General features: G+C 43.1%; 1 protein-coding gene across 4 annotated transcripts in view; it reads right to left on the bottom strand.

The window, feature by feature from the left end:
- Positions 1 to 19,792, bottom strand: part of SPP2 (secreted phosphoprotein 2) — a 28,298-nt gene extending 8,506 nt beyond the window's left edge. The window contains exons 1-6 of one of the 4 annotated variants that reach the window (XM_036101996.2): positions 19,712 to 19,792; positions 13,105 to 13,302; positions 12,879 to 13,003; positions 8,742 to 8,864; positions 7,493 to 7,600; positions 2,721 to 2,775 (exon numbers count right to left, since the gene is read on the bottom strand). In XM_036101996.2, the coding sequence (XP_035957889.2) occupies positions 2,721 to 2,775; positions 7,493 to 7,600; positions 8,742 to 8,864; positions 12,879 to 13,003; positions 13,105 to 13,171 (478 nt within the window). In that variant the 5' untranslated portion in view covers positions 13,172 to 13,302; positions 19,712 to 19,792. Of the gene's footprint in view, positions 1 to 2,720; positions 2,776 to 7,492; positions 7,601 to 8,741; positions 8,865 to 12,878; positions 13,004 to 13,104; positions 13,303 to 19,327; positions 19,687 to 19,711 lie in introns of those variants that run through there. The other 3 variants (XM_036101998.2, XM_036101995.2, XM_036101997.2) reach the window with 3 other exon arrangements.
- Positions 19,793 to 21,329: the final 1,537 nt, after the last annotated feature.

The raw sequence follows: 21,329 nt of genomic DNA, 5'->3' as shown, positions 1-21,329 counted from the left end.
TCAGAGTGTGCTTGGGATTCTCTCTCCACCCCTCCCCCCTGCTCTTGATATTTCTCTCTCTCTCTCTCTCTCTCTCTCTCTCATAAATAAATAAAATCTTATAAAAAATAAGTTAAAAAATAAAAATAAAAAATAAATCAAGCCTCAGATTATAAGCCCCAGCACTTCAAATAAATTATAGTATGCCTAGTGAGGATCAAACATTGAGCTCAATGAAATATTAATATCTGTGTTATTCATTTTAATGAGGAACTCCAAAATAGGGTGAAATTCACAACTCTTCTGGAAGACGGCATTGCAAAAACAAAAGCTGGAGAGTGTGACAGGTCTATATCAAAGTCCTATCTCTGCCACTCACAACCTGGATCCAAGTCCCATGTTGGCCGTGTAGCCTTGGACACACTACAGATACTCACTAAGCCTCAGTTTGCTCATCTACAAAATGGGAAGGAACACAGTGCTGCCTCACAGGATGGTTGTGAAGAGAAAGCTGTGTCAAGCAATTAGCAGAGTTAAGTGTCTTGTGTATGATTTAAGCACCAAGAGTTATTGTTCATTTCTTCTATAGAAGCAGGTCATAGGACACCTGGTTCACAGATCTATGCTGAAAATTAAATGAGAGGGAAACTGATCTGTAAAAGGGAGGAACTACATTACCATTAACTTCACTTGCTGGTCCCAAAGTACCGTTGAGGGTGGAGGGCAACGAGGGGTTCAAGAGAGTTTGAGCTTTTTCAGAAAATGCCCCAAAGTGAGGCAGGAGGAAAGGTCAATGCTGATATCCTGAACCAGATTTGCTATTTTGATTCCTGCTAACATTTAAGTGAGTTGTGATGCCTCAAGTTTACCGTTTCAGTGATTTGCCAAGCAAGTTTATGCAGTACTGTTCTCTTCATTTTCATTTAAAATCGTTCTTGTTTCAGGGGTTAATCTACTATGAAATCATTTCAGCAGACTCTGGCTTAATCCGAAAGCATCTGTTGGTGTCGTATGGAAGAAAGTAGGACTATTTACCAAGTGACCGTTCATACAATTCACTTCTGGATTTATCAGAAATGAGACCTGTAATACAGGAACAGTCATAAGGCAAGGCCCTTCTCTCCACTCAGAATGTTCCGTGATCTTATTATTGATGCCCCCAATATACCTCTTAAGCAAGGAAGCAATGGAAGATCACCAAACAGTTTTGCTGCCATCAGCACCAATAAGGAAAAACCTCAGGAAAGTAAAAATGTCTCCTAACCCAATCCCACTTCAAATGAGAGGCCACACAAAAAGGAAAGAAAGGAGGGCCCCCTCTCCCCCAAACAAGCCACTTAAAGCAATGGTCAGCTCTCATCACATGGCTGGAAGATAACAGAATTCAACCTCAATCACTAGATGAGCTTTAGTCTAGACAGTCCAGCCACACATTATTGCACACCTGGGTCCTGTAAGTTGGGCTGTGCACCCAGGATGAAACAAGCATGTTCGAGTTAGGGGACCCTCTCAAGATGTAATCCAACATCCGCCCTGTTTATTTGACACATGGGGCCATCAGTTGGAATCATGTACGGAAAATCTCTGTATAAATATAAAGGGATACCTAAATGATAAGTTGTATCTTTGTTGCCTAATGGAAAGAAAGGAACAAAAACAAATAATCCAGTCAAGAAATGAGCAGAGGACATGAACAGACTCTTCTCCAAAGAAGACATACAAATGGCCAACAGACACATGAAAATATGCTCCACATCACTTGTCATCAGGGAAATACAAATCAAAACCACAATGAGATACCACCTCACACCAGTTAGAATGGCTAAAATTAATAAGACAGGGAAAAACAAAAGTTGGCGAGGATGTGGAGAAAGGGGAACCCTCTTACATTGTTGGTGGGAATGCAAGCTGGTACAGCCACTCTGGAAAACAGTATGGAGGTTCCTCAAAAAGTTGAAAATAGAGCTACCCTATGACCCAGCAATTGCACTCCTGGGTATTTACCCCAAAGATACAGATGTAGTGAAAAGAAGGGGCACATGCACCTCAATGTTCATAGCAGCAATGTCCACAATAGCCAAACTGTGGAAGGAGCCGAGATGCCCTTCAACAAATGAATGGATAAAGAAGATGTGGTTCAAATATACAATGGAATATTACTCAGCCATCAGAAAGGATGAATACCCACAATTTGCATCAACTTGGATGGAACTGGAGGGGATTATGCTAAGCGAAATAAGTCAATCAGAGAAAGACAATTATCATATGGTTTCACTCATATGTGGAATATAAGAAATAGCGCAGAGGATCATACGGAAGGGAGGGAAAACTGAATGGGAAGTCATCAGAGGGAGACAAACCATGAGAGACTCTTGACTCTGGGAAACAAACTGAGGGTTGTGGAAGGGGAGGTGGGTGGGGGGATGGGGTAACTGGGTGATGGGCATTAAGGAGGGTACATGATGTGATGAGCACTGAGTATTATACACAACTAATGAATGATTGAACACTACATCAAAAACTAATGATGTACTATATGTTGGCTAATTGAAATTTTTTTTAAAAAGGTCAAAAAAAAAAGAAAGGAACAAAAATAAAAGAAAATGTTTATTTTCTGGAATTAGTATAATGTTCAAAGGTTATGTATCGATGTTTCCAGTTTTAAATGACTCACTAACAGAGCTTTAATATGAAGTTGTTTCAAGAAAAAAAATCATTAAAAAGAACAGATCTCAACTTACCACGCGGATAGTTGTTTCTCCATCTAGAGGATCCCAATATGTCCCCCAAAAACATCTAAATCAATGTAGGCATCGGGATATATCAACACATGAAAGAAAGAAGGAGACACTGTAAAATATGCAAATATTATCTGGAGGACTCTGATGCATTACATAATTCATTGTTAATGAAATAAGGCAACATATTTTATTAAATAACTTTACATGGAGTCAAACATGTGTGTCTAAGAAAGCACATGGGAAGAGTAACTTACATGAAGTTTAAATTGCCTAAAAAGTTTTCCACTGGACTCAGAATGTGCTCCCAAATATTAGGGACCAGAAAGATGGAACCTTTTATGTGGACTTGCAAATAGATTGCATTTAGATCAGATGTGGAGGTTTCCTGTCTATGAAGTTCCCATAATGTGTTCAGTTTGGAAAAGGCTTGCACAAGTAGTCTTCAGGAAGCCACTGAAAGCCATAACAACATAAGTCCACACAAAAACTCGCACATGAATGCTCACTGCATCATTATTTATAATAGCCAAAAAGTGGAAGGAACCCAAATGTTGATCAACTGATGAATGGATAGATCAAACATAGTATATCCGTACAAACACTAAAGAGGAACAAAGTTCCAATATATCCTACAACAGGTATGAACATGATACTTAGTGAGATAAGCCAGTCACAAAAGGATACATAATTCCATTTATATCGAAATGGCCAGAATAGGCAAATCTGTAGACCCAGACAGTAGATGAGTGGTTGCTGGGGGCTGGAGGAATGAGGAACACACAATGGGCGCTCTTGGGGATGAGGTGTCTTTTCGAGGAGATGAAAACGTTCTGGATTTAGATAGTGGTGACGGTTGTACCACCTTATGAATATACTAAAAACCACTGAACTGGACACATTGTAAGGGTGAGTTATATACTATGTGGATTATAACCCAATAAAGGTGTAATTTATAAAAGGTGGCAGGGGGAAGGGGGAACACATGACCAAAGCCAAGCCAACGGGAATCATGTCAAGAGGCATCTCCAGGAAAACTAGAGAGAAATGCTCCCTTTTCCTCCTAAGTTTAAAGGATCTGAATCTGGAGTACATTGTGACCCTGCTTCCTGCTACAAGGAGAAAGTTCATCTGCAGTAAGAGAGGGAGAGGAGAAGGGGGTGGGGTGGGGCAGTGCAGAGGGGGAGGGGGGAGGGGGAGGGAGGGGGACAGGGGGAGAAATAAATGTGGCACAGGTGGTGTTGAACACTCCTAAATTAACTGGTCCTTGAGGCCAACTCTTCCCAGTCCTTTCTGGGAATGTGATCCAGGGACTTATCCCACTGGAGCTTAGGCGACTTGTAGTTGAATTCCTATCATTGGAAATGGAACACAGTAAGTAAATCAAATGCCTGTCACCTCCCCTTCCCTGAGCTCAGAATTCCATATTAGTTCTTCTTCCTCTTTCTCCCTTTGGACTGTTTCTAGGTCTCTTTGCTAAAGCCTTAGCCCGATCTCATCCCATCTACTCCAAACCAGGGTTTGTCAAAAGTCAAGTTCACTCGTCAACCTATAGGTGTTAGCATCACACGCTGGATGGGGACGAAACCACAAAGTGTTTGGCTGCGTGCTCCTGTCCTGTCCAGAGCCCTTTATCCTCTCTCTATTTCACTTTCAAAATTAACACATATAATGGAAACTACCCTCAACACAGATATGCATTTGGTTAAGGAGAGAAGAATATTAGCAAATTTAGAAACTTTTTTCCTCAAATTTCCTTACAGCTTTTATCCTTTTAAATATCATGTAAAGGGGAGTGCCTGGGTGGCTCAGTTGTTAAGCATCTGCCTTCGGCTCAGGTCATGATCCCAGGGTCCTGGGATCAAGCCCCACATAGGGCTCCCTGCTCGGCAGGAAGCCTGCTTCTTCCTCTCTCACTCCCCCTGCTTGTGTTCCCTCTCGCTGTGTCTCTCTCTGTCAAATAAATAAATAAAATCTTTAAATTAATTAATTAATTAATTAATTAAATAAAAATCATGTAGGGAAAAATCCAAACTTCATATATGCAGCAGTTTCTTGCATTATATCCTTAGGAGATATTTTCCATTTGATCAAAGTCCTTATTCTTCATATTTTGGATTTTTAGTCTTATTCTCCATGGCTTACACCTTTCTTCACATTAAGTTCCTTTCCCTGGAAATTTTTCTAGAACCTACATATGTTTTTCAAATGATCTTCATTTTTACTACTCCAGGATTTTTTTTTTATTTCTTCTATTTCCTACTTCCAGCAATGATTTACTTGTTTGATGACTAAATTCATCCTAGTCTATTCTCTTTTATGTTTGTAATATCACTGCTTATTTCACCGAAAATGGTTAACAGCTGTTCTCTTTCCTTTTTTTTTTTTTCTGTTTCGTATAAGAAATTTATTTCAGAGTTTCCAGGAATTACTTGAAATCTCCATCTGCTTTCTTCTTCTTCCTTTGAATTACAGCATTCTTTAATTTAAGGAATTCTTTTTTTTTAATTTGCTTGTAATTCTTTACAATTTCCTAATCTTTGAGGAACATCCACCTGAGAGTTTATTTTAAAATATTGTTTGTTTCAAGGGCCAATTTAACTTAATGTCAGAATCTTCTTACAAAACTCAGATTGGAAGAGAAGTGCATAGTCCTCACTATGCAATGAGAAAGTTGCAACAGATTTGTGGGCTATGCGATCAGAATCAACTTCCCAAATCAGAGATGGAAGAGGGGTTAAATGGGGAGAGGGCAGTTACTGAATTCAGTTCAATGTGTTAAAGGTTATAGAATGAACTAGAATCCATTTCTCAACACTCACTACTAACTCCTGGCACTGGCTAGAGTTCCCTCACCTGTCCTTCCAGCCTCCGAGAGCCCTCTCCTGCTTTTAGCCAATAGGCCTATTGCCATTGGAATGAAGCCAGAGATCCTAGACATGACCCCTGAGGTCCATCCTGACTTCCTCTCCAGATCAACCCTTATGCCTCTGTCCCGTATTTTGCTCATTGCGGTCATAATGATTTCTGTCCATTCCAACCCAACCAGCTTCTCATGCATCAGTGAATTCTTTCATGATCCCCTTGTGTTTAGAGTCACTCTTCCTCCCTCCCCTCCATACCTGTCCTCTTTGTCCTGATGGAAGTTCTTGATGTGAATGTCAGGTCCCCCAGGGAAGCTCTCCTGCACCCAGATGAGATTCTGTCCTCTTGACATGTGCCCCCACATGCTGGCCTGGTAGTCAGGATCACTCCTGCTGAATGGACCCCCCACTAGTCTACAAACTCCTCGGGGGCTAGGATTGCTTGTCTCACCCCTCACTGTCTCCCTGGCTTTTCCCATATAAGCCACAAAATCAATATGAACAAAATGTTTGTGAAACACTGGGCTTGGTACTTGTCATTTCTGGATTAGCCAGGCCATGAGCGTGTGAGTGTGTCGGTGAGGAAACACACCTCACTTCCTAGATGCTTCAGCGGAGTCTAGAAAAGGAGGCCCTTCGTACTTGCCCTAACACCCAGGAACTAGATCCTGAAACCATGGCTCCATGGAAAGCCCAGAAACCACCTGTGGATTGATCCTCAAAGGTGCCAGTGTGCACGAGATCAATCAAACACTTCTGTGGAGAAGGTCCTAGCACCTGGACTTAGTCATCCTACACCTGTCAAACCGTCCCCTGTCATGGGAGCTCCTAGCCATTAGCTTCCTCATGTCCTAGCCCTACAATGGACTTCCACGCGAAATATTTAAGGTGTGAGTATATTCATAATATAGGAACATTAATTTTTATATAGAATTATTGAAGGTGAATTTCCTTTACTCTTTTAACGTAATTTTTGCCTACAGAATGAAATCTTGAAAAACTGAGTAAAAATCTGAGTAGAGAAAGATTGTCATTGGACAGATCCAGCTGCACCATGGTAGAAATATTTTAAAATACCAGTCAAAAATGTTATCTCATCTTGAATAAATAATGTAACAATTATGTTTTTATGCCTAGTTGGAGTCAAGAGGTTTCCTCCTCATATCATATTCTTGACCCTCTCTTCCTCCGTTCAACAAGCATTTACTGAACATTTACCCTGTATCAAACATTGTCCTAGACCCACAAAAACTAACACTCTTTGCCCTCAGGAGACATACATTCTAGTAAGAAAAGCAGTTAATAAGTAGACAGACAAATAAATACCTAATATATGTTCAAGTCGGAAATTTACATATTGTTAATTTTACAGAATGATTGCAAATCAATTTCAACACATTTGGGGTGGGGGAAGCCAGGTCCTGCCGTTCACCAAGCATCTCTTGCGGACCAGATGCTGGACCAGGTCTTTCTTGTCCACTAACTTACTAATTCTCTCTACATTATCTCTCTTTTACTTTTGGCATCTCACAGATGAAGAAGCAGCAGATCATGGAGTCAAGCACCCTGACCTAGACTGCGGAGCTGCTGAATGGTTTTGAACACTAGTCCGACAAAAATGCCCCTCCCCCTTCCCTCCACTAAACCACAGGGTCAGGGAGCTGCATACTTAGATCTAAATCTTTACAGATTTGCCAACTATTGCTTTAAGCTCTCTGTTTCCAAATCTCTGGGAAATAAAGACAGAGTGGGAGAGAGAGAAGAGGTTGGAGAAGTAGGGGAGACTCCAGCCGAGTCAGCAGAGCTGTACTCGCCCCTGCCTGGGTGATGTTCCCGTGACTCTATCACACCAGTCTGATTGTCACAGACCCACACAGACGGTTCTGGAGGACACCAAGCCCCTGGTCCTACCTCTTCGCTGCTGTTAGACTCAGAGCTGGAGGACCAGTGGCAGCGAACCCACACGTCCTGCACTTGCTCGGCAGACATCCGCACCGTGCTTCTGCAAATAGCTGAGGGCTGGAAGAGAAAACACTGAGTTCAATCCTCAGCAGCTCATAGAAAGGGTTAGGACCTATGTGAGAGACCAGGCGATACTGTAAGGCCTGCCAGAACGATGCAAACAGAAAGGAAAAATTCACAGAGGCATTTCATGTTTCCAAAATGAAAATTTCTCAAGACTGAAGCAGAAACAAATGAAATATTTAAAGATCTGTTAGGCATTTGGTGTATCACGAGTCCCCCAGGAGAGCAACCATTTCCTCCAGGAGCACAGAGTGGGCTGCCCCGAAGTTTCCCAGTGGAACAAAAGGAAGTGGGAAGAGCCCAGAGGACTTTGTTCCCTACTTTGACCTCAGATTCTGTTAGGAACAGCTGCTGTGGCACTTGGGTTTGAGTCCTTCATAAAACAGTCTCAGAGAAAAGTCTCATGAAAACAACAAAACAAAGGATTCCCTTTTCAGAATTTACACTCTTGTGAAGGGACCCTGACATAAAGTGACTCATCAAGTAACAAACTCATAAAGTAACAAAACCCGAGAACTCATACATCTGAACACAAACACCCTGGAGAGCAAGTGTTGGATGGTGGCACTAACCAGATCCACCAGACCCCTGCCCATGGATGGTAACCAAGTGTTGGGCCCTGCTCTGGTCACCGGGGATACAAAACTGAACATACCATGGTCCTGACCCCATGGAGCCCAAGCCAGTGAGGAGCAGGGGGGCAGATATCATACAACAGTCAACTACAAAATAATGCAACTCACGCCAAGAGCACAGTTGGCATTTTAGATTCATTTAAAACAGAATTTGAAACATCTCTGGAATTTGCCTTTGGGATTGGCCTCTTTGTATTCACTTTGCCTGGAACCATCATTCTACCCATTTCAAGAAGCAGGAAACTGAGGCAACAGGGCTTAAAGAATTTGCCAGGATCAGTCAAGACCACAAATTCTAGAGCCCAAGTCCTCAACCACTGAGCCACACTGCCCCTTCCCCGGGGGAACACAGTATGGACACAGCTCGTGCCTCCCAGTGTGGCCAGATGCCAGGCAGGGGCCAAGGTCTCCTTATGACTTGGAACAGCTCCAGGTCACGGAAGAAGCGAGGCGCTTCGTCCTGCTACTTTCTGGGATATGGCGTTTCCTGCCATACTTACCATGTAGTAGACCCTTTGGAAGTCACAGGTAGCGGGGTCTTCTCCAGAATCTCTCCTGCATGTTGTCTCCCGAATGCCAAACTCTAAGTCCATGTTCAAGCTGTCCTGATCCAGAATGTTGACCTTCACAAAGAAAAAGCATCAGTGTGCCTTGGTGAGATGCTGAAGTTTACAATGCTACAAATGTTTCTCCCTGCACAATGAGACAAAGTTACAGACTCCTTCATGGTGAAAGCTGTTAAGTGGTTTTAGCAATCCCCAGTTCCACCCCCTCAGTCTGAGACCAGAAGTGCTTTTCTAAAGGTGCATAATACTTCATTTAAAAAAATGGAACCAGAACTTAGGTGTCTGAACTGCAAGGTCGATGTTACTTCTGATGACTTAATTTACAGTTGATCTTCATGATTCAGAGATTCCATTTTTGCAAATGTGCCTACTCACTAAAATGTATTCATAATCCCCAAAATCAATATTCAGGGTCCCTTTGCAGTCATCCACAGACAAGTGCAGAGTGGCAAAGAACTTGAGTTGCCCCGTGCACATGTTCCTAACTGAGATCAGACAAGGCAGCGCTCTGCCTTCTCGCTTCTGCTGTCATACTGTAGACAAGTGTCACTTTCATGGTTTATTTTGGACCATGTTTTTCTCATTTTTGTGAGGTTTTTTTCTTGGTGATTTTATTGTTTCAAATGGCCCCCAAGTGTAGTCCTAGAGTGCTGTCCGTGCTCTTAAGCACCAGAAGGTCTGGATGTGCCACATGGAGAGAACACATGTGTTAGACCAGGAGCAATCGTTCAGTATATACTAATTTAGACCAGGAGCAATGGTTCCGTATGTACCAATTTAGTGTGCATGGTGATTTTATAGAATACAACTACCACAAATAATGAGAATCAACTGTATTTTTAAGGGTCATTTTCCTAAAAGAATGTCCCCATAATTTCTTAATAATCCCTGAAATAAGAAATGAAGTGATAAGTACATCTCTGCTGTGCAGTGCTACCCCATCCTGCTTCCTGTTTGATCAGTTGTGGCCCATAAATGAGTTCACACAGTTGTCTACTCCCTTCCACCAAGGGTGGGATCCTGGGGGAAACTTCCAAACTTCGTGATGAATCTGTGATGCTCTGATGACACGGAAGTCCCGTGACTTAATGAGCGCCCACAGTGTGTCCAGCCCCAAAGGCAGAGCAGGGAAGACTCCGTGCAGCTTAGGTTCCCCCTTAGATTACATACAGCCGCACAGTAAACACCTTAAAGAGAAGTAAGCAAGGTCGTTCTAGAAGGTCATGGTGTTATGAAGGAACAAACAACATGGTAATGGGGGTGGAGAAGAGGAAGTAGCTGCTGTAGAGAAAGTGCCAGAGAAATCCTCCCGAGGAAGAAATATTTGCCGCTGAGGCTTATAGAATGGGAAAGAGCCCATCATGTGTGGAAAAAGCAGGGCCAATGTCCTGGGGCAGAATAAGTCCTGCTGTTGTGGCTGGAGCAAATGAACAAGAGGAGAACCATACACTATGATGTGTGAGAGTCAGGGTGTGTCACGTAATTTATGGTCCTGTCACCCATGGGACGGTGTTTAGATTTCATTCTCATTGCAACGGGAAGTTCTCAGAAGAATTTAAGAGCTAAGATAAAAATCACCACGGCTGCTGCAAAGAGACCACACTGCGGCAGGAACAAGATGGCAGCAGGGAGGCCAGATGGGAGCTGCCATGGCCCAGTACCTGACCACACCCCCCAGACTCCAAAACTCTCGTCCCTTTCAGTCCTTGAGCCCACCTTGTGACAAAGCTGAATCAGCACACATTCAACCAACTTCCCAGTGAGGAGAAGGTGGGGAGAACCCTCCGTGAGCACAGAGACCGCTCACACGTTGGGAAGGATGGGCACAGGTAGAACACTGCATTTGGAAATAAGTGACAAACTCCAAGCCTGGGATGGGGGACCTTCATGTCCCCTTCTAACACTGGGGGAAGAGTGCTCATAGAAGTAAAGTTTTCTGGAAACAAGTAAGACTAAAACTTCAGCCTCAACAATATTTATTACCACATTTATTCATAATTTTAAAATATTGGATAATAAATCTGAGCTTCATAAAAAAATAAAGCCCTCTTCTGCCAGAGTGCATTGTTGGGGCCCTCCACCTAGATAGTGCTCCAGCAATTTCCCTCAAAGCAATCCAATGAAAACAAACTGACAAGACAAAGGCTTAGTTAAAATGATGAAAATGTGGGATTTTTTTGAGTACAGATAATTTTATTGAACTATGAGATGAATTTGCAACCTTTCTTTGCTTCTTTAAGCACTCTGTTCAGAATAAGGAGAAAAGCCTAATGGTTTTGCTTTTTCATCCAAACTCACTTTCAATCCGCTAATTTCCACTCTGTGTTGTCTGAAAAAGGTGGGACAACCTAAATGCTTGACAGTGAGGAATCAACTAGGTAAAATCCCAAATCCAGCATTGTTGCTGAAGTAAACTGTGGGACTTTATAATTAATGTTACGCTGTGTTCCTGTTTTTCTTTTTAAAAACATGTTTTATACCAATACATGGAAAGGATCCAAAAAGGCCTTATCCCACACGCTCATAGTGGATGTCTCAGAGGAATGGATAATAGATAATATTTTTGCTTTTTTCTTTCTTGTTATATTTTCTGACATTTTATAATGAGCATATTTTGGTATTTTATTCCAAAAAGAAACAAAAATGGCCGAGCAATAAAAACCCATAACAAATTCCTTCGGGTGATTATAATGGTTAATTTTATGTGTCAATTTGACTGGGCCACGATGCTCAGATATTTGGTCAAACACTCTGGATATTTCTGTGAAGGTGTTTTTTGGATGGGACTAACATTTTATTTTTTTAAAAAGATTTTATTTATTTATTCACAAGAGATGGGGGGAGGCAGAAGGAGAAGCAGACTCCCCACTGAGCCGGGAGCCAGACGCAGGACTCCACCCCAAGACCCTGGGATCATGACCTGAGCTGAAAGCAGACACTTAACCACTGAGCCACCCAGGTGCCCCGGGACTAACATTTTAAACTGGTGGATTTGAGTAAAGCAGCTCATCCTCCTTAATGTGGGTGGGCCTCATGCAATCAGTTGAAGGCCTGGATAGAACAGACTGTCTTTTTCCTGAGTGGGAAGGGATTCTGCCTGCAGCCTTCCTTCAGACGTGAACTGCAAGAATCAGTTCTTTCCTGGGCCTCCAACCTGTCAGCCCACCCTGCAGATTTTGGATTTACCAAACCTCCACATAGTATAAGCCAATTCTTTACGATAAATCTCTAACTCATTCTCCTCCCTCTCCCCCCACATCTCTCTCTCTCTCTCTCTCTCTTTCACACACACACACACACACACGCACATATATATACACATTCTATTGGTTCTGCTCTGAAGAAGCCTGGCTGCACAGAACTCTCATTCGTAGGACCTGTGAGTTTACAGAACCTCTCCCACCTCCCATCTTAGCACCCACTAGCCTGGGGCAATTTCTGTTCTTACCGCACCTGGACAGTGAGTAAGCCTCGAAGTCACCTGCAGACATAGGAGGGGAAGGTGACTCGCTCTCCAGGCTCCTCATTTCCTTTGAAGCGAATTTCTGCATTTCTTTCTTTGCCAATCACAGACCAAGTCATTGGAAGCTCAAGAAAACTCACATTTCCCCAAGCTAACAGGAAACAGACCATTACCAAATTGACAAAGGAAGGTGGGATTTCTTGGGCTTAAAAGCCGGAATTTATTGCCTCTAGGTATGAGGAGCAGGACTGCTGAAATCGAAAAAGCCTCATTTCTAATAAACGAGCTCTTACTAAAACATCTCAAGAGGAACCATGGGGGCTGCGGATAGAGAAGCAGGGCGCATGCAGGGCAACATCTGGAAATGGGAAGCCAGGCCAGAGGGTAGGTACTCCAGAAGAATTCTGCATCAAAAGTGGCTTGGAGGGCCTTAGGACAGTAACTGTTATTAAATTCCTTCTCTGTCCAAAAACAGTACGGAAGAGAGGACTAGCTATTATCTTTTTAAACTGGAAAAGTGTTTAAAGTGTACCCAACAGACAGAAAAAATAAATAACAGAAAGCAGTATATATAAAGAGGAATCAAGAAGATATAATAATGCACTTACTCTTTTTACCGAGCTTCTGAACGCCCGAAACAGATACGGGCTCAGGGACTGGGAATTCACTTTTGCCACGGACGCACGGAGGGCCTCCCTCAAGGAGGACGAGTCATAGTCATACACCGGGAAACCTGGACCCACAAGCACACGGGGACACAGTGAGACAAAGCACGGGGGCCAGCACGGCGCCACAGCATTTAGGGCAGGGGGCCCGTGTCTTTGAGTTGCTTACCTGCGCAAGACGGGTAGTTCATTCCAAGCACAAACACGATCAATATCTTCATCATCATCTTCTCCATTCTGGGAAGAATCGTTTTAATTCAGAGGCAGCGAGATCGTTCCTATGCGTTTGGGGGTGACAAGTCCAGCTGAAAGCAGCTCTTTATCAACTGGGACCTGGCTTGCTCTCTCTGACTGGAGCAGTCTACAGCTTAAACAGAAACAATTGATCCTGGGGTCAATATTCACTGCTGGCTCTTCCTATGGAAAAGTTCCAGTTTGAGGCTACTTTTGAAGTTTTGACCTCAAGATGGGACTTTAGCCCACGGCGAAAGACATCAAGAGGCTCAGGACTCTGTGTGCGCAGTTTGTTTTTCTCTATTTTAATTTCATCCACATGTACTGTTTATTTCTCTTTATTTTAATGACATTTTTAGAAGGGAGGGGAGATGTAATCTTATTTTCAGCAAAACCGTGAATTTTAAACTGTTGTCTGTTTAGTTCTCTCTTGTGTTTCTGAAGATCTTGTAGTTGACTGTGTGTGAAAATTGTGTGGTTATTTCAAGATGTTTTTGGAAATCATGATCGTAAAGGAGAGGACTTCATATATAGGACCTAAATAGGTCAAGCACTGTGTATGTAACTGTCAACCAGCCTTCTCTGCTAATGGAAATTTTTGCCCTTCACCTGAATGATAAGGCGTTTGTGCGTTGATGATTCTCACGTGCTATAAAAGCCCACCATACCTGGGGAATATTAAAAAGGAGAGATGATTTATAGTAAATAGTGTGTGTTATGAGCAGGTCACTGTGTTCTCATCCTTCAAGTTCATGCAGGAGAAGCTGTACTGTGCTGTGGCTCAGAAAGACCTAGCCTGGAATCTTGGCTCCACACTCATCAAGTGTCTGCCCTTGGGCATGGTGCTTAATGCCTCAACTTCCACATCTGTAAAATGGGCATAAATAGTAAGATATAAAGTGTGTTATTAATCGGAGTTCTCCAGAGAAACAGAACCAACAGGGTGTTTAGAGAGACAGACAGACAAACAGAGGGAGACAGAGAGAGAGAGAGAGAGATTTGTGTTAAGGAATTGGCTCACACAATGGTGGAGGATTGGCAAGTCTAGAATCTGCAAGGTGGGCCAGCAGGTGGGAGACCCAAGGAGGGTTGCAATTCAAAGCAAAGGCAGTCTGCTGCCACAATTCCTTCCTGCTCCGGGGAGGTCAGTTTCTGTCTATTGATGCCTTCAACTGATTGGATGAGGCCCACCCACATTTTATAGAGACTATCTACTTTATTAAAATGTTAATCTCATTTGAAAATATTTTTGGAGAAACATCCAGAAAAAAATGTTCAACCTAGTATCTGGGCACCACGGCTAAGGTGATTCATAAAATTAACCATCACATAAGGATTAAATCACTAACACTTGGAAGAACCCTTGACCAATTAATTGCTCAATAAATGGTAAATGCTAGTAAGAATGGAATTCAATATATACTTTCTCACATCTGTTATGTATAAGGCAACAGGTCCAGAGAATAGCTCAAATGAACGAATGAGCTAGATCACCCTGCTTACACAAGGCAAATATGAGTGCCAGCAAGGGAAGTATCCATTGCTGTAAGAGTTCTTGGCAGTTCACTCACTCCTCCTGACCTCACTCCCAGGTGGGTGTGTGTCTGAACTGGGCCTTGACAGAAACAGAAGCACGCAGAGGGGAGGAGGGGACCAAGGCCAGGAAGACAGAACAGAAAGGAGACCTCTGGAAAGGGGACTGTGGCCGTTTACTAAGGACACAGTGTGGGGCAGGATGTTGGTTAGAGGCAGACCAGCCATTGTTACCAACAGGAAGGATGAAGAGGAGACCCTGGGTAGAATTACCACCACCGCTGTGCCCTACCAGAAGTGCGGTATGCAAGTATGAAATTAACGCTACCACGTGAGGCAAGGCGATTAATCAAAATATTGCCTCCATTTTGCCTGCCCTCTGCACAAAGGGTCAAAATCATGCTTCTGTTGATTTCATAGACTGGCTGGATCATGAATATTTACTGCTCTGATCCCAAAGATATTCTTTTTACGGGTCTTATTCATCAGCACGTTGCCACAGAGGTCATTAAAAATCCCTGGATAATCTCAGGGTCCGAATGTCCATTTGCCCCATGCAACATCTCTGGGTCCAGTAGCTTCTGGCCTCATCTGGGGCCACCCGCCTTCCCTCTACAGGCTCCAGTTCCTTGAGGACACAAAACAACTTCCATCCCACAGCCTTTCCCCGATTCCTTCTACCAAACAGTGATGGCATTTCTCTTGCTTTCCCCAAGTCAGCCCCTTCCCATCATTCGGGCATCGGCTTAACGAGCACCTCTTCAGAGAGAATTCTTGAGCACCCCTCCACATCATCTCCACTTGCCCCCTTCCTGCCACTTATCACAATGCCTGGTGGTCTTGCTTGCTTGCTTCTTATTGTCCTTCACTTCTAGGAGACTACAGTCTCCGTGAGGCAGGGGGCATGCCCAGTCTTGTTTGTGCTACACCGCATCCCAGATAGGAACACACATGGTCTCTCTGAACCTTAATCCGGGGCTTCCCGTTTGGAGCCTGCACTAATTTCTGCAGTGCCAAAGGTACACAAAGCAGTATGCTAAGAGATTTGTAATTCTCTTACTCTTAGCCTGGTTTGAACTCAATTCCATTAGAATCTTCCAGATTTAACTAAAGGCACCATCTGGCTCCGAACTCCAACGTCTCATTAAATGAGCAATACTAATAAAAGTAATTGCAAAAGAATAGAGGAGATTAAGGAGACAACAATAAAATAATGTTGCCAGCACAGGGCTATTGGTTTTGTTTGTAGCTTGCTGGCGCGAGATAGATCATTTCAGTGCTGGATTCACTTGGCTGTAATAAACAATGCGCAGGGCATACAGAGCAGGGGCTGGTTGGTGCTCAAAAGTGATGATCTAAAACTGCATCATGTCTGGGAAACCTGGAATAGTATGTATAAGCCATCTGTTGAAATTCAGGCCATAATGATGTATTTCCTTTTTTTTTTTTTTTTTTTTTTTGCCTATCTGCAGAAAGGTGTACAGGATCAATTCTAGCAGTTTTCTGCTATTTGAACAAAAACTATTTAGGTGAACTATTAAAAGTTATGTGGCAGTAAGTGAAGAAGTTTGCATAGCTTTTTTTTTTTACATAGCCCCTGGACATTTATATCTATCACAGGAAGCTTAACCAGCAATTGGAAAATGTCTGAGTAAAGATGGGTGGACATCCATATCACAGAGTAATAAGATTCATTGCTATCATCTTTATCATTTCTCTTGAGATTGTTTCTTTCATTTTGGTCATCTCTCTAGTAATATTAAACTTAAGAAAAGTTTAGAGCAAATGTAAACCAAATCTTCATCTGATCCATAAATCACAGATTTCACCTCTGTGTTACAATCTCGTCTAAGAACACAGTTTCTCAACTCCTGAACTCCACTGTCAAGATGTACCTTGATTACCTATGGTCACAACATTTCCATGTACTGGAAATGTCAATCTTATTGTTGATTTCATATTTTAGGGAACGATGTGTTTATTTGCAAGCATAAGATGATAGATCAGAAGTTCTCAAAGTGTGGTCCCCAGGCCAACAGCTTCAGCGCCACCTGGGAACTTATGAAAAAGGCAAATTCTCAAACCCCACCCCAGACCTATTACATCAGAAATTCTAGGGAGAAGACCCAACCGTCTGTGTTTTACACGTATTCTAGGTGATTCTGACGCATGCTCCAACGTGAGAACCACCATGTAGAGCAATCTTCTCAACCAGAGCTGAGTTTGCTCCTCAAGGGCATGTGGCAATGTCCGGAGATATTTTTGGTTGTCAATAACTAGGGCAGAGGACCTACTGGGCATCTAGAAGCCAGACCTGTTGATGAACATCCTACGTTGCACAGGAAAGACCCCCATAAAAAACAATTATCCAGTCCAAAATGTCAATCATGCCAACGTTGAGAAACCCTGCTGAAAGGAAAGAACCTTCAAACAGGAGCCTTGAGTTTTAATTATGGCTTCCTATAAATTTTCGTTTATTTTGGTTTTGGTGTGATATGTCCTATGAAAGAGTTTATTTTCTTTTTAAGCCCTACTCAACTTGTTTTTGGTTTCTACTAGTGTCATCTTTAGAAAGCCTTCAACTTAAAGTCATAATTGTTTACCTATATGTTATAACTTCCTGTTTTACATTTTAATTATTTAATCCATTTGGAATGAATTTTGATAAAAGTTGTGAAGTAATGATTTGACAGTTCCTTTTTTTGTATAAATCCCCTCATATCTAGGGTGTACAGTCACTTCTATTTCTTAACCAAACCACGACAGATAAGAGGATGCCCTTCACCAAAACAAAGGAATTAGCTAAGCACAAGGAAATTTCAGTTTGAATCAGCTTCAACTTCATGTGACCAGAAATTCAAAACCAGAGTAAATGACATTTAAGTTTATTTTTCACATTAAAAAAAAAAAGTGTGATGATAGGCAACCGAGGGCTTGTTTGGAGGTTCCACAATTTGATCAGGGACCTGGACTCCTTTAGGATAGCCTATCATTATGTTCCAAAATAGCAGCCAGAGCTCCAGCCATCACATTCTATTCCATGCAGCTTGAAGAAGGAAAGAGAGAGATAAGTGTCCTCTCTTTAAGGACACTTTCCAAAGGTCACACACAGCATTGCCGCCTACATCTCATTGGCCAAAAATAAGTTACTGGGGGATTTATGCTCCAGAGAGGTGAAGAGAATCTCCAGGAAGACAATTGTGCAGGAGGCTAGAAGGCAACCCTTGAGTAGATAAAGGATAATATTAATAGAGTCTCTGATAAAGAATACTGAGAAGAGATTCAGACCCTTCGTGTAGACTTCAGAGTTGCATTTCTGATTGGTACAGAGAAAATTAAGCAAACCTTTTTAAATGACGCATTGCTATTTCCAGGAAAAATAAACATTTGCTCAGGAAAGAATTCAGTTAGGAAAACTTTGGTTACAGCGTGGTAACCAACATCATCCCCCAAACCACAGTAGCTTAAAACAATCAGATCTTATCTTTTGCTCGCTGCCAGTTGAAAAAAGGACTCTCTTGATCACAGTCACAAAAGGACCCGGACCATGGAGCAATCATCTTCTGGAACGTGGCCAGATGCAAAGAGAGCCCTGGAGAATTTCACATCAACAATTAAATGGTCTGGAGTTTGTTGCCAGATCAGTCACATGACCCCACCTCAATTCAGAAGTCCACCCTGAAGGTAGACTTCCAAATATTTGACACAGAGCGACAGTGAATGACGAAAGGACATGCCGCGTTGCTGTGAAAAATACAGATATAACCATGATCACATGAGCACTGAGCAGTGATGGTTGGGAGGAAGGCAGCAGCTTGGGAAGTGTTTATTGCATGGAGGTGGGGGTGGGGAAGGGGCATTAAAAAAAAGTGGGAAGTCACAGGAATCAAAAATCAACAAAGAGCAGTTTAAGCCTATTATTTAGAAATAAGAACTTAAAAAAGCAGAACAAACAGGCAAAAGACTTTTAAGGGTTTGTCCCCGTTCTTCGTTAGGCACAGATTGTTATTTTTCACTATAAGCCTCGCGGCGCTTTTCGGCTTTTTTAAAATATGTCAAATGTTATTTTGGAAGGGAAAGAAATTAAATTTCAAATTTCAAGAGTGGGAGGAAATGCCTCAAATATTTGATAGCAATCATCTCTTTATCTGTTGAATGCACAACACCACATGTCATTCTCTCATGAAAAAAAGCGAGGAGCACAATGAGATGCCTTATTGCTATCTTTGCCCCTCGACTCCGAGTGCTCAGATCTGGAACAAATCCTGTGTCTGTTTCCATTTCCACAAGCAGCAAATAAGCACCATTTAAGAGCAAAGCAAACTACAGAACTCAATAACCCCCAAAGGAAGGATAATTTGCAGACGTTTATACTTCCAGTCACCATGTCTAATCCTATGCTAACTCCTTGGAAGCACAATAGCGTTTCTAAGAGACAGGAATCCAGAGAATTCTAAAACAACACTCTTTCCTTTTAAAAATGTAAATCAGTGGACATGTTTGCGGGCTCCAGCACTGAATGCACCCCGAGGATTTATCGAAAACCTTCCTTGATGCTTCCAAATTCTTGGGATTGCTTTGTGCCTTTCTGCAATTAATAAGAGATAGCGAATATTTTTTCCTACCTGGTACGATACGGTTATTTTCAGACCAGTCGTTTTCCAAGCATATGCTTGTTTGAAGAACAGGGGAGCGGGAGCTATTTAGGGGCCAGCATGGCTCTGTCCTCCTGCAGGCTTCTGGAAGGGCAGCCAGCCCCTGGGGACTGAGGCTGCTCAGCTCTTTTCATTGACTCGCATAGATGTAAATAATGAGAGTCTGGCATCTTCCCGCCAGACGCCCTGCACTGCCCTGTCTTCCTTCGGACAGCTGTGATGAAGGTGATGGGGGAGAAGAGGCAAAGTAGGGGAATAAAGAATCTGTAAAGCCACCTCAAGACAGTATCCTGCTTCTCAAGCCTAACCTCCTGTTGCCTAATCCTATTATGCCCGTTGGAAACTGAGACTTACCTCTAGTTCCCTGCAGGATTCTCGTCGCTGCTCCCTCCTCTCAGCCCAGGCAGATGGAGATCCTGGGCCAACTAGGGAGAAGGTCATGTTCTCAAAGAGGCAAAAACAAAGTCATGAATAATTTCCAAAGTGTTCCCCTAGTTTTGGTGCAGTTGCTTGGCTGTTTGCCCTGTGCCAGGCCCTGCCAAGTGCTCACATCCCACCACCACCCCCGAGGGACTGATGCCATCCCCTTTGGGCAGACAAGAAGGCAGGGCCCAGATTATAGGGCTAATGGTAGAGTTCAGTGTGTTGTCCTGCTGCCTTCTGCCAGGTGCACTTTTCATGGCCCTAGGGGTGACACCGTTGGAGACTTGGGCCATCTATTGGTAGAGGCACAGTCTGGTAAATAAAGGCTCAACAGGAATTGTTGGGACTTTCTCCTTCCTTTGACCAAAACCTCCTTCCTGGCCTTCTTCCTGGCCAAGCACTTGTCCTACCAGACTCGGCTCAGACCCCAGCTGCCTGCACGGTTCACTGTGAAGCTCTCTTGCTGCTCTGCCCACCCACGTGGGCCCTGCGGTAGGTCCCCGGGACTTCCTCTGTTATCATGCCTTTCACATCCTGTTAGGATCTTGAATTCTCTCATCTGTCTCATTAGCGTGTGAGTCCTTTGAAGGAAGCAATGGCGTCATTTATTTCAAATAATTTAAGAAGCAATTGTTCAATGAATGAGTGCACGAATGAATGAATGCACACATGAATGAATGAATGAATGCACTCATGAGTTCAGATGAGGAAGCCAGAGTTTCGTGACCTGCCCCATCTCGCATAACTAGTTATGCCGGAACAGATCTAAAAGTTATGTCTCCTAACTTCTGAGCCAGCGCTTTTCCCACCATCCTTATCCAAACCTGGAACGTGTTTCCCCTCTTTAGGAGTCCCCACTACGATTCGGCTAACACTGTGCGAGAAACTAGTTTAACCACTTGAAAGGGAATAGAGCAGAGATTAAAGAACTCAGAGGGGAAAAAAACTACACATCAGAGAAAAAAAAGAGAACATACAAAAACGAGAGAAAAAAAGAGAGATGGCCACCAAAGCCATCACCCCCGTCAGCATCACACAGCAGTGATCCCGGGATGCCATTTGTCTCACGGAAACACGAACAGGACCTGGGACTCACAAAGTTCTCGTACTTTGTTTCTCCACATCTTGACACCAAAGTCCAAGAAACATGCAGAATGAATAAAATAGAATTAGTGCAATCAATGTCAATACTTTCGAAAGGTCTGCAATTCACCCAGCCGGGGATGGGCATGGAAGCTGGGAGAAGACCCACCACTCCCGGGTCAGAGATAAAGGGCGCTTGTCAGTGACGGCAGCAGTCAGGGGACCCGTGTGGTTCGTGTTGGTGACCTGAGCCCCGGGTCCGCCTGGGTGACAGCAGAAGAGCCAGATTCTACCCACACAGTCCACTGTGCTGCAGAAGAAGATCCCTGATCCCTGCTCCTAGAGAACCCAGGTCTTTCCTAGCAGGCAGTAGGGTGCAGACACTTTCCTCCAGAGGAAAACGTTACCTTCCCCTCCGAAAGATAGCCACCTGTCCTTGGTTTTGGAGAGAGACCTTGTCTCCATC

The sequence above is a fragment of the Halichoerus grypus genome, chromosome 4 (assembly GCF_964656455.1).
Source record: "Halichoerus grypus chromosome 4, mHalGry1.hap1.1, whole genome shotgun sequence".
NCBI classification, from domain to species: Eukaryota; Metazoa; Chordata; class Mammalia; order Carnivora; family Phocidae; genus Halichoerus; species Halichoerus grypus.
The sequence above is the reverse complement of the archived record's forward strand: the minus strand, read 5'-3'. Positions and strand labels throughout refer to the sequence as shown.